The sequence below is a fragment of the Passer domesticus genome, chromosome 21, assembly GCF_036417665.1.
Source record: "Passer domesticus isolate bPasDom1 chromosome 21, bPasDom1.hap1, whole genome shotgun sequence".
Lineage (NCBI taxonomy): Eukaryota > Metazoa > Chordata > Aves > Passeriformes > Passeridae > Passer > Passer domesticus.
In genome coordinates this window covers 5466840-5479998 of record NC_087494.1, presented here as the reverse complement: position 1 = coordinate 5479998, position 13159 = coordinate 5466840, and the positions used below count along the sequence as shown (strand labels likewise).

General features: G+C 56.0%; 1 protein-coding gene across 1 annotated transcript; it reads right to left on the bottom strand.

The window, feature by feature from the left end:
- Positions 1-1032: 1032 nt before the first annotated feature.
- On the bottom strand, positions 1033-9705 carry ANGPTL4 (angiopoietin like 4). The gene is made up of 7 exons (XM_064396503.1): positions 9175-9705; positions 8762-8872; positions 8188-8314; positions 3828-3941; positions 3648-3743; positions 3069-3344; positions 1033-2557 (listed from the first exon to the last, which is right to left on the bottom strand). Exons 1-7 carry the CDS (start codon positions 9688-9690, stop codon positions 2376-2378), a joined length of 1422 nt encoding a protein of 473 aa, XP_064252573.1. The 5' UTR covers positions 9691-9705; the 3' UTR covers positions 1033-2375.
- Between the last annotated feature and the right edge of the window lie 3454 nt (positions 9706-13159).

Genomic DNA, 13159 nt, shown 5'->3' with positions numbered 1-13159 from the left:
CTCCTTCACCAGCTTCTATTTGATGCATAAATCCCACTTCAGTCTCATCACTTTAGCATCCAGACTAAAATATGTACTCCAGTATCCGCTGCTGCACTCAAGGACTAGCAAGTTTTGAATTAAGCAAAGAGAATATTAAAAATGCATTGCTGAATGCAGGAGTGAGCACAGAGCTGGGTATAATGGGCTGTTCATACAGTTGTGCTTGGAGCTCATTAACTCTTGGATTTCCCCCAGGGAAGCAGGACAGATGTGGGAGCTGGGGCCACATTTAGGTACATTAGGTATTTTTAGAGCTGCTCAGGGGACTAGACCAGTCTCATCTCTTCTTCCTGCAACAAGCAGTTTTTCCTCTTCCTTCCTTGATCAGCCAGAGAAGCACCTATGATTTTTTTCCAGCTCTATTATATTGAAGCTGGAGAAAAAATATACATGGGATTGGGAGCACTGTTGGAATTTACCCCCATCACTTTTTAAAGACCCCTGCTCCATCCCCAGTTTCATTCCTACATCTATAATCACCCCCACAGAAGTTACAATAAATGCTTTTGGAGATGACTGCACAGATGCGTTATGAGTAGCTAAAAGGCTGCTATTTAGTGGGGCTTGCCCTGATCAGCTGACTTTGGTGGGCCTGGATTATCCAGACTTCAGCCTCTGCCCATTTTCAAAGAGCTGGCACAGGCTTTTCCAGCCACCTCCAAGGAATATCCCCTTCCTTCAAAGGTCTGTCATCAGGGAATAAGAAAACCCAACACATCAGCACTTACAAAGTTGCTCCCCTACAATCAAATTTCCAGGAAGAAAAATAAATTTAGGAGCCCATGAACTTCAAGCAGATTAAAACCTGCTGCTGTACCCTATACCAGCAATTTATCTCAGAGCTCCATAAGGCTGAACATGGAGGAAAAAAGGGAGCAGAATGCTCAGGTCACAATTCAAATAAAGGAAGTTTTCAAATGCAGAGTCATCACAATGCTCTCACACACCAGCCACAGGCAAACCATCAGGAAAATAATCCAGGCAGGACACTTAAAGGCTTGTTTTTATTAAAAGACATCTTCAGAAAAGATATTTTAGTACAAAAAAATGTTTAAAATACACAAACTACACTTGTGTTCCTTTCCAGCATCAACATTTATAAATTACACCACATTGTTATTAACACTGCATTTAAATATGAAAACAAATTGTAACAGAGAATTCATCAACAAGTCAAACATCCTACAAACAACTATGTACAGTATTTAGCAGCTAGGAGCTCTAGCACAGTAGTCAATATGACTTCAATAGGGCAGGATGCTTGGGAAGCCCCAAGACTGCAGCTTGGCCTGTGAGTTTTCAGGGACCTGTTTTGGTCACCTCTCCCCAGACACCCACCCCAAAGGCAGAGGCGATGCCATGCATCAGGGTACACACCTGATGAAGTGTGGCTCTTGCAGAGAAACCCTGCTGTCCCCTGGCCTTGCAGCACTGGGGCACACATGCAGGACAGGGCCAGTCACTCTGCGAAGCATGAGGTGTCTGGGGGAAGAAGGCAGCCCCTGCTTCTGGGGGGCTGGCAGTGACAGCAAGGCTGGTCCCACCCAGGGACAGTCACTGCTCTGGCTCTGTGCTGTCCCACTGCCTGTCCTACCCACCCCCAGGAGCACTGGCAGAGCTCCCCAGGACCTGGCCCCTCAGGCAGCCAGCTGCAGGATCTCATCCAACAACCTCAGAGCTGGAAGCGGTTTTCCCAGCTCCCAACAAATTCCAGCACAGCCAGAAATACAGGTCTTCAAAGGGAAGGCAAGTGAGCCCGAGGTCCCCTTCTGCACAGGTCATCCTCAGCCTTCCCACCAAGCCCTGCACCTCAGGGGGCAGGGGCTGCACAGATGGAGCTGCCTGAGGCTCACTGCCCCCAGCCCCTGCACAGAAAGAGGCTCCAGGGGCTCTCACAGGAGAGTACCCGGGACATAATTTGGGAACAACAGTGAAAGACAGGACACAGCAAGACTCCACACCCAGTGCTGCGGTCCAGAGCAGTGAGACACTTCCCATGCCCTGCCTGCCCCAGGCCCAGCTCATCAACACAGTACAGAAATGTTAAGACAGGACAGAAAGCACCGGACAATTTGAACTTCCTGCAGCAGCACACGGCAGGTCAGAAAACCCTTGTGCATGCTCTGGAGGTGGATCTCCCTTCTGGGGCTCCTCTTCAGGTTTGGGAGCTCCCATCCAGGGGTTTTGGCAACGTGGAGCTGTTTTACTTTTAGTGAGGAGCAGTGTTGTGCCTCTAAAGGGCTTCTAACCAAGGAAGGGGAGGTTGTTTTTTGTAAACACCAAGTGATGGAGCTCAGGTCCATGCTCCACAGAGAAAGTCTCAAGTAGGAACTTTAGGGCTCTGCTTCCAGTGCTGCAGGTTGGATTTTCATGACGGTTGACTTCAGGGGGTAGTACCTGCCCTTCCATGTCTTCCAGAAGATGCCCTGCTTGCGCTCATGCCTCTGCCGGGGGATGGAGCGGAAGTACTTCCCATTGAGGTTGGCATGGCCACAGGTGCTGAACCACCAGCCACCTACAAGGGCAACGAAGGGACAATTTTAACTCACAGAAATGCCAGACAGAAAAAACTAGGTTCAATGCAGCAGATGCCCCTATCTCCCCCATTTTTCCAGAGCTTCAGGATCTTACAACACCACCTCATGTACAGCCAAGGAGTCCCGTGCACTGGGGAACCTTTCACAGATCCAAGATGACTTCAGGCTGCATCTGCAAATCCAGGCTGCTGCTCCTTGTGTGAAAAAACCCCCTCCAACCCTTCAGCAGCCAGGGTGAGGGAGGCCTCTGCTCTGCTTGAAAAGGTTCCAAGCAAAGTGGCAGACAGCAAAGCTGTTATGAGGATAGATGCTTGGGCCAAGACCTGAATCATGAGCCCTCCCTCAGCTTCAGCTTGCCTCTTGGTTCCCTGCACAGCTCTTTCAGGGAAGTAGGGGACAAGACCAGCTCAACAGCAAAAGGGTCTAGTGCCACAGGGTCTGGATCCCAAACAGAGGTGCACATACTGGGATAGAAGACCTTAGACTCACCTGAGAGGTGTTTGGCACAGTTTGTGTCAGCTTTAAGGTCATGGTCACGATCCCGAGTGGAGAAGGGCAGCTGCCTGAATTCCCCAATGGCATTTTCCAGTTCTCCAGACAGAGGCCCCAGCAGGTTGAGCATGTAGGCTGTGCTCTCACCACCAAGACTGAAGACAAACTGAACCACCTGGGAATTCCCCTCCCAGTCTTCCAGCTCAATCAGGAGATTGTATTTTCCCTCTTGGACAAGGTGATGTATCTTCTCCAGGCCCAGCCAGAAATCACCTGAAATAAGACTCATGAGTTTGGCTGCAGGGACATAAACATGCCATGAACAGCAGAGATGCAAGCAAGCTCCAGAGACAAACAGGGACAACCTAGGATGCTGCGGCACTGGAATTACTGTCTGGTACCTGCAGGACGCATCAGGAAAATCAAGGACCCCTGCTCTGCAAGCAGTGTCCCACCCACCCCTTGAGCCCCCATCTGTGCTCCAGCACAGAGAGCTCCAGAGGCCAGCAAGGAGAACACCTTTTGCTAAGTTTCCCTTATCCCACAGTGAGAACATAGACACCATCATCCACCTACCACGAAGGTCTCCAAAGCCATTCTTGTAGGCATCCCACAGCTGGTCGAAGTCCACAGAGCCATCCATGCGCCTCTGGATCACTGTCCAGCCACCCTCTGTGGGAAGGGAAAACACAGTCACTTGGGGTTACCATCTACCAGACCACCCTGCCAAGGGCTCGGGACGCTGCACGGCTTTACCTGCGGTCATGTCGCAGTAGACTTTGAAGGGCTGAGATCCCGTGGGCTGTACCTGGAAAATGCCACTGCTCCGCTGCCCAGCCAGAAAGAGCTGGTGGCAACCCTCTGGGAGCTCTGAAGGGGAAGGAAACAGCAAGTGAGGAGATGGCCACAAGCCCCACTTCCTCAGCAGGTTGCTCCTGCCACAGCCCCGGCACTTGCAGCCCTGGCCACGAGCCCAGCCAGCTGTGCACAGCAGCGGCTGCAGCTCTGGACACGTGCTGGGGACAATGGCCCCTGACTTCAGCATCCTTAAACACTGTGACCCCACATCTTCCCTTTTATTCAAGCAGAGCTCCTTGGGCTTTCATCCAAGGCAGAAGCCAGGCTTTGGGCCAGGTTGGAGTGACCTCAGCTGGAGAGCAAGGCTCCCCATCAAGGAGGGACAGAGGAGTTCCCAGGTCTCTCTACACCCACAGGCAGGAGCAGCCCATTTGGGGTGGGGCAATGCCAGGGCCAAGAATCCCCATCCCACACGAGGCTGAGGCAGAGTCAAGGGGCCTCAGAGGCAGAGAGAAAAACAAAGTCCTGATATTAGGAAGGTAGCTGAGCATCCAGCACATGACCTCTTTCTCCCAGCAACTGTGGTGGCCCCAGACAGACATCCTGCTGGGCAACCTGCCACCAGCAGGCACAGCGCCAGGCTGGGGTGACCCTTTTTCCAAGATACACTGACTGAGGCAAAGAGGGGCGTGGACTCTGGGAGCCCCAGCTCATTGCAGGAGTGGATTGCCCAGGGTGAAGCCACACCCTGCTTCATCCCCCTCCATCTCCAGGAGCTCCCACTGCTCCTTCTGCCTCACAGGGACTTTGCCCAGAGCTGCCAGCAAAGCACCCTTTCAACAGCTCTGATAAAAGTCCATCCAGGAGCCACCACCCACAGCACTTGGGAGAGATGAGGCAGGGGAAACCTGTTACAACACCCGAGTCAAAAGGCCGCAGGAGGATGTGCAGGGACTTCAGCCCCAGGCTGCTGCACAGTCAAGGGGCTCTTTGTCAGCAGGGACAGGTGCCCCAGTCACCCCCAGACAAAGGGGCCCTGTTCTCCCCAGGCCAGGGCGGATGGGTTGTAGCTTTGGCTACCCTGGCTCACAGCTGCTGCCAGCATGACCCTGAGACAGACAAGAAACCTCAAGACAAGCCCTGGGCTGTGCTGAGGTTCTGGCTGTGGGGGTCCCCTCGCAGTAGCTGCCCCAGGGTCAGGGCTGACACCATGATCCAGGGCAGCAGCAAAGAGAAGGGCTTCCTCCAACAGCCAGGGGCTCCCTGGGGGCAGATGGAGGGGGAAAAAAGGGCCTTTGAGCTGCCAAGAGTAAAAACAGCCCTTGCAGAGCATCACTCCATCCCATCCTCACTGGATGCTGGGGAGTCCTGATGCTGCACTGGAGTGAAGCGCAGAGCCCCAACTGTAGGAAAGGTCAGGGGGGACCCAGGGAACAGAAATATGACACCTGCCATCACCTTTCACCCATTTCCAACATATTCCTCTCTTTGCCTTCCTCTCCCCACACAATATTTCCCCCTTGACAGGGGCAGCCCCTCTCCCACAGCCAGCACAGCTGGTGTCACATCCCTCACATCTGCAGGGCAATGCCAGGGCAGGACTGGTGCCACCATCAGCGCCCCACAGGACAAGCTGTGCCCCAGCCCCACCCCGAACCCATGACACAGGGATTGAGGCATTGTGCATCGAGGATCAAAACCACACAGAGCCTCCCAGCAATGCAGGGGCTGAGTGCATCCTGAATATCCCCACCTTCTGGGTGAATGCAGGCAGGGAAGCAAACCAGGCTCAGAGGAAGGAATGCCACAGCCAGAGGCCCCTGCTCACATTGCCAGGGCAGGAAGGTGCTGGGCTTGCCAAGCTCCTCACCTCCTCTCCTCACCGCATCTCCCAGCATCGGTGAGATGGTGCCAGGCAGATGTCTAGTGGTCCCAGCATGCACAAGTCAACTCCATCCCTGCCTGTTTCTCATTTCTGGGTCCTGGCTGCACTCGATCCCTGTTCCCCTGGTGCCACAGGGACTCTCCAGCAGCTGAATGGGATGCAGCTGCTTGGCCAGCCTCTGCTCAATCTTTGTTTGAGGAGCATGCTTGTTAGCTCCTGTTCATGTTGCACATCCAAACAGCACCAGGAGAACAAACCCTCCTGACTGCTCCTGTGTTTCCTCTTCCCTCCCCCTTTATTTAGCCAAGCAACACAACAAGGCTGGATCTGCCTTAGGCTCTGTGTTCACCCAATAGGATTTCCAGCCATGACACAGGGGAGGTCACTAAGCTGGTATAAACACCCATCCTCAGGGATGGCAGGGCATGCCTAGAGCTGCCTGCATTGCCTCCCCTCTCCACCCCAACCCAGCCCCATTATTTTGGAGTCTCAGCGCCACGGGGAGAGCGTGAGCAGGGCTCTACCTTTCCCCTACTCGGCTGGCTGCCAGCAAGCACAGGCTCTGCCCAAAGACGTGATCCTCTTTCTGCAAGCTATTAAACCTCTCACTCTCCAGGCAGCTTTGAGCCTTCAACTTTCACATGCTTGGCCCCACGCCAGTTCTGCCCTGAAAAAACTTGTGTTCACTTGATGCAAATAAAAGGGTCTTTTTGCAAGGGCTGCTGGTGCAGCTCATCGCCGCTCCCCAGGGCCACGCCGGCACCAGGCTCTGCTGACAACAGCCCGGGAGCCGCCGGCACAAGCCTCCCCAGCTCTGAAAGCAGCCACAAGGCTCCCCAGGCTGAGGGCACAGGGCCAGCCTGTGTGCTTTTAGATTTGCCAGAAATCTCACTTGACTTGATAATGAAAGGAAGCCAATTTGTTTCCTGTCAGTGATACCAACATCAGGGATTAGGCAAGGAAAGGGGAAGCTCACAGCTGGTGGGACAGAATTTGCATGTCCAGGGTCTTTCCATCAGGGACAGAGCAACACTGGAAGGTGCTGAGCTCACAGCATCCATGGGGGCTGTAGCTCTTGCTGCCTTCCACTATGCATCACAAACATTTCTGTAGTCAGCATCAGGCAGAATGTCCTGCATCTGCATCAGCAAGTAGCAAAGGTCCCAGCCTGTCTCCTAGCATAACCCAAGAGTGGAATCAAGGGTTATACTAGATAACCTCTAAAGGTCCCTTCCCACCCAGACTATTCTATGACACACAGTACTGCAGGCAAGTCACAAAGCAGAGCTCGGAAAAAAAAAAAAAAACAGGAGAGAAGTTCTGAGAGAGTTTTCTGGCTCAGAAGTGCTTCTCCGAGTAAGGTTGACCCTGTACAGCCCCAATGAGCTGCACCTCCAGAAGAGGTTGAAGCCCCCCTTTTTGTCCATGTGGACAAGCCCTTTGTTCTGCCCACCCAGCTTTCAGACACACCAGTGACAGCTCCAGGCTCCACAGACAAGTTATCATGTGTTTTCCCATAATCATCCCTGCTAGGCCAGGCCCTGAGCAGGAATTCCCCATGCTTCCTCATCCTGCCTGGTTTCTGTTTTGCTCCTGCTGAAGATCCCTGGACAGCAGCACAGGCAGAGGCAGCACTGTGATCTGGCTGACACAGCGTGACAGCAGCTGCTCCTGGCCAGCAAACCCCACAGGGACACCAGTTCCTGTCTGGAGGGAGGCTGCAGAACATGGCACAGCTGGGACACCTGCTCTGCTGCCCTTTGCTCTGCAGGAGCCTCTCCACTCCTGCTGCCTGGGCAGAAAATGTTCCAGGCAGAGCCAGGAGTTGCAGATGGCAGCATCCACTCGCCTGCTCCAACGCACACTTCCCAGGGGTGCGAGCATCCACTGCAACTCAGCACCTTCAGCTATGGATAGTGTGAGCTGAGACACTTTTGCTTCATGCATGAACTCTGAATATGAGCCAAGGGAGAGAGCTACACAGGCACACAGCTCTGCTCTCAGGCCAGGCCTCCCTAAACCCTGCCCTCCTCCCACAGACAAAGACACTTCACCTGCCTGGTGAAGTGTGAGCAGCTGAACAAGAGTTAACGCAAAAGAGCTGAGACACTCCTCTCCTCACCCCACACCTGCCAGTCCTTTTTGACAAATACCTGGTCTCAGGCTTTGTCTGCTTCCAACTGCATGCCTAACAACAGGCAGGAAAAAGCCTCTTTAATCCTTAAATTCCTGCTGGACTAACACTGGCCCAGAAGGCAAGGATTCTGCCTGTGCTCCAGATCCCCTCACTCTGGCCATACTCTTAAGCTCCAGCTTTTCAAGCAAATCTCACATCCTGGCTCAGGACAAATGAACCTTTTGTTTGCAAAAGGCTGCACCTGTTACAGGTTTGTTCTGGCATGGACGAGCAGGGCAGCACAAGCAGATACTCACTCTGTGTCTGCACAGGCTCCCCACTGCCATTCTGACTCTGGTTGGTGAGGCTGAGGCTCTTCTTCAGGTTTATCTTCCACTTTGGAGGCTGTGTTTTGTTGTGGTGTAAGGGAATTAGTAGATTGACCTAAAAAAAATGCAAGAGTCAGAACGGTTTTATCTCAGCTTGTTCCCATTCCATTACTCAGGGGAGCAGGTCAGCCACACACCAGCCACTCCCTGTGGCCAGAGCTGCAGCTGAACTTGCCTAGAAACCTCGAGGAACTGGAGATACCCAGTCCTGGCAAAGCCAGGAGAGACTGTGGTTTTTCACACCCATGCTAGCTAGTTTACTCTGCAGATGAATGCAAAGGCAGAGCCCAGGGATCTGCTCCCACCCAGTTCCTCCTATTGCTCCATGCAAACTCTCTGGCAGCGTGCAGGCTGCTACCCTCACACTGATGATGCACTGCAGCACAGGGAGCAGAGCTGTGGGGTCCCCAAAGGCAGGGAGCACCAGCACAGCCACCAGAGCTGGGACAGAGGGGTGTCACACCAGTGTACCCTCAGCATGTAGGGCCAGGCAGGGGCTCACCTTGCTCTGCAGGCTTTTGATCTGCAGGTTCTGCTTGTCCAGCTTGTACTGCTGCTGCTTGATTTTCTGCAGAAGCTCCTCGATCCGCAGGTTCTGAGCATCCATCAGGGACTGCAGGGGAAGAGCCAGGTGAGCCCCACAGCTCCGGGGAGCTCTGGCTACGCGAGACCCCCGGGAGGGCGCTCCCGGTGTCCCCAGACCCCTCCGCTACCCCGGCGCTGATCCCCACCCGCTGCTCCCGATGTCCCGGGACAGTCGGGTCTTTCCCGCAGTCGTTCCCGGTGTCCCCGAGCGGGTCTGGGCTGTGTCCCCCCAGCAACGTTCCCCGCGTTGGTGCCCGTGGCAGGGGCCTGTCGAGCCCCCTCTGTCCGGCTCCACCCCGCTCTCGGCGGCTGCCGGCGCCCCGCGCTCACCTGCAGCGCCCCCAGGTCCCGAGCGCTCTGGTTCCCCGCCGGCCGCGCCTGCAGCGCCAGACGGACCCGGCCCTCCAGCCGCTCCAGCCGGCCCTGGATCGCGTCCTTGTCAGCCGCCACCTCCTCCAGCCGCTGCCGCAGCGCCTCGGAGAGGTTGAGCAGCTGCCGGCCGCGGCCCTCCAGCTCCCGCACGCTGCCCCGCAGCCGCTCGCCGCGCTCCTGCGCCTCCCGCGCCTGCCGCAGCAGCCGCCCCAGGGAGCTGTTGTGGGCGCTCAGCCGCCCGCCCAGCTCCCGCAGCTGGCCCTTGGTGCGCTCCACGTGCTCCTTCAGGCCGTGCCCCAGCTGCAGCAGCCCGTGGGCCAGCACGTTCACCTCGTCCCAGGAGGCGAACTGCGCCCGCCGCTCCCGCCCGGCTCCCGCCGCCGCCCGCCGCTCGGGCCCGGCTCCCGGTGCGGGCGCGGGGGCCGCGGCGAGCCCCGCCGCGCACAGCAGCAGCGCCGCGCCGCCGAGCTGCATCGTACCCGCCCGCTGCGCTGCCCGTGCCGCCGCCGCCGCCCTGCTTTTATGCCCCCGTGGCGGGGAGGGCCCCGCACCGGCCCCTCCCCGCCCACCCGGCCCCGCCGCTTTGTTCGCCCTCCCCGTCGGCCGTGGCTCGGGCCCCATATCCCCGTCCGCTCCCAGTCTTGTCCCTCACCCGGACACTCCTCAGCCTTGGTCCCTGTCGCTGAGCCCTGCCTGCACCAGTTCTCATCTCTGTTCCTATCATTGTCTCCGTTCCCGTCCTTGTCCTCATCTCCATCCCTGTCCCCATTCCCCTTCTCATGCCATCCCCATTTCCACCTCTGTCCCCCTTCCCATCTGCTTTGCTATCCCTAGGGATCCCCATCCCCATTCCAATCCCTACCCCATGCCTATCCCCTTTCCTATCCCTGTTCCCGTCTCCATCCCCATGCCCATCCCCGTTCCCATCCCTGTCCCCATGCCCACCCCTATCCCTGCTGACTGTCCTGCCCCTCATCCTGCACTGGGGACCCCGATCTGCCCCAAGCCCTGATGGCTGCTCCCCCACTCCCCTGGATGCACCCGTGTCCCCTTCCGAGGCCGCACCCCTCCGGGACCCCGTGGCACAGAGCCCTGCTGGGGAGCCCCAGCCTGGCACAGGTGGGTGCTGCCAGCCCTGGGGAGGGGGCATGCTCAGGGTCAGCTGCTCTGTACACCTGAGGGAAGCAGAATGTTCACGTTCCTGGTCTCCAAGAGCAACAAGGATGAATAGATCCATCTCTCGCTACCTCCCCCCGCAGGTTTCAATCACCCCCTGTGAAAAATGCGCATCTTATTTTGTTTGTCAACGTCTTGGATCCTGGTTTATGATCCTTCCTTCTTGTTCTGCCTTTTTCTACTGGCTTAGAGGGATTTTCAGTTCTGTGTGTTTTCTCCCCGTGAAGGAATTCACACACCGCGATGGAGCTGCTGCCGGCTCTGCTCGGATTGGAGCAGATGGAGCCCTTCTGCTCCCTCCCCGCGGGGCGCTTCCTCCTGCTGCCCCGGCGCTCATCCCTGCTCTGCACCGCGCAGCCTCGAGCAGGGAGCTGCCTCTCCTCCCACTCTGCGTTTTGGAGCCAAATCCCTGCTTCCCGCCGCTCCTGGGTCTGGCCGACGTGAGCCCCCTGGGCCGGGGGCTGCAGGGCTGCAGCCCCCTGCTCCCACTCAGCAGTTCTGCCTCCATCCAGCGCTGCTGCTCGGAGCCCTGCAGCTCAGGAATGGCCCCGGGAAAGGCTTTTCTTCTAGTCCGAAAATGCCTGGCAGGAGGATTTCTCTTTCCAGGAGACCCCACGCCACCTCCGAGTATTGCCAGGCTGATGCTGCCCGAAGGGTGAGGGAGAGGCCTCAGAGAATGCTCAGCAGCAACAGCTCAGGGTGGAGTCACAGAGGTTAAAGAGGAATTTCGGAAATGCCAGCAGGCACACACTCCAGAGAGTCCCAAGCCCCCTCCCCAGCCACTGTTTTCACATTTATTTCATGGTCAGAAGGAATTTTTCAAATGAGGAAAGAGGAAAAAAACCAGGTACAAAACACTGTAGGAGAAAAAGAAACAATGAAAATAAAGAAAAATAAAGAAAAATATTAACTTCCTTTTCCAAATCTTTGTGCTTTGTGGGTGTCCCTCTGTGTTCTCCCTGACACTATTGCTAGAGGGGAGCTGGGGGCATAGGAGTGGTAGTGATGGGGGGGGGCTCCATTGCCCCCCTCCAACAGCCTTCTCTGAGGGGCCTGGGGTCCCTGCAAGGCTCTTTGGGGTGCTCCTGGCTGGCCTCTGCCCCCTTGTCATGGCCCTCCTGCCAAGGACACATCTGCCACCATAGCACTACCCCTGAGTGCTGTAGGAGCTGACAAAATTTCCCAGATTAGAATCCGAAAAATGAAAATTCTCCTTTTTGGCTTGCGTTGCTGGTTTTTGGCATCCCAGGAGGGAGCGAGCTGGCAGGGCTCATGCCCATGGAGCCCGGGTGCACCCCAAGAGCCCTCTGGACTGGAAAACACCAACCCTGGAGTCACTGGGACAAACAGGGAAGCACAATTTCATGTGTTGGCTGTTGCTGTGGGTTAACAACGTCAGGCGAAATGAATCCTGTGTGAGCTCTGCTCCCTCCCACCATTACCCAACGCTGGAGCTCGTCCTGGGAAACCACGGGGTTACTCCGAGTGCTGCAGCAGACATGTCACCACTGGTTCTTTTCTGCAGGGGCAGCAGAGAGGGAATGTGAGAAGCCAAGGCCTGTTGAGAAGCCGTATGATTTATGTGCTTTCCTTTGGCTGTGTTTTCCTATTGTGACTTCTCAAGTTTGCCCTGAGAAATACACATTTTTAAGGTACACGATGCAAATCCCTCAGAGGCCATGAGCTGCCTCAGGCTAGGAATGACCACAGGCTGATGGGAAGGTGCTCCAAGAGCCAGGTGCTCTCGAGTTATGGAGCTTAAAATGGCCTGGCCAGCAGAGTGTGGGCTCCTGGGCATTTCTCCATGCTCTGCTCTGTCCTGTGTGGGAAAGGGCTGTGGTAAAGATCTCCATAGGGTCCCAGCTGCCCAGTTTAGCTTGGGGCCAGGGAAGGATTGAGATTTGGTCCCAGGGGATGAAGGACTCTGTTCCCTGTGCAGGTCCTCAGGAGGGACCCCATGAGGACACTGCCCCAGCCCGGTGGCCTGGGGACCCAGAGCAGCACGGACCAGCAGGGTACAGCAATGGCTCTCTGTGGGTGTCTGGGGTCAGCCCTTGGGCAGGGAACAGCAGACTCCAGAGGAAGTTATTTTCTGTGGAGGTTCTCTCAGGAACCCAGGGATGCTCCCAACCCCATCCTCCAATCCCCATCCTTATTCCTATCCTTATGTCCATCCCTATCCCTTCCTCCATGCAGTCCCACCAGCTCAGACACCCAGGAAAGGCAGTATCACCGGCACACTTCACAAGCAGCTCCTTCAAACAGCCCCCACATACACAGTGGCACCCCCCATCCTCATCCTCATCCCCATTCCCATCCCATGCACGTCAGGGTGTGAGCGGGTGGGCTGTGGGGAGTGTCTTTGCTCCCTGCCTTTCTCCACCCTGCTCCTTCCCAGGCTGACCTGGCAGGTCACTGTGCGAAAGTTCAGCCCGGTCTGAGCTCACACGAATTCCTGCAGCTGCTCAGCCCCAATCTCATCACCAGGAGGGATGGTTGGATGATTTACAGGAAGGTTGCTCACAGCTTGCTTTGTTCTTAGAAACTGCAGACATAAGGGAGACTCCAGGGAGAGGGAATAGGACGTGTGAAATACATCATCACAGCTTCAAGGATAAATTTAGGTTTTCCAGAGGAACATAATTCTGATTCAGCAGAGGACGGAAAAAACCCAGCAGGGATTTCCTACTGGCCCCCACGTGGGTGCAGCAGCACGTCTCACCCAGACAGGCACTGGCAGCATTCCCGGGCAGAGGGGTTACCCCAT

Bases quoted from the DNA above. Each gene is read 5' to 3' on its own strand.
- ANGPTL4 (XM_064396503.1), bottom strand. From the start codon at position 9,690: ATGCAGCTCGGCGGCGCGGCGCTGCTGCTGTGCGCGGCGGGGCTCGCC. The intron at 3,942-8,187 runs GTGAGTATCTGC...CTTCCCCTTCAG, and splicing joins GGAGCCTGTGCAGACACAGA to AGCTCCCAGAGGGTTGCCAC. The intron at 3,744-3,827 runs GTAAAGCCGTGC...CCCTTCCCACAG, and splicing joins CTACTGCGACATGACCGCAG to AGGGTGGCTGGACAGTGATC.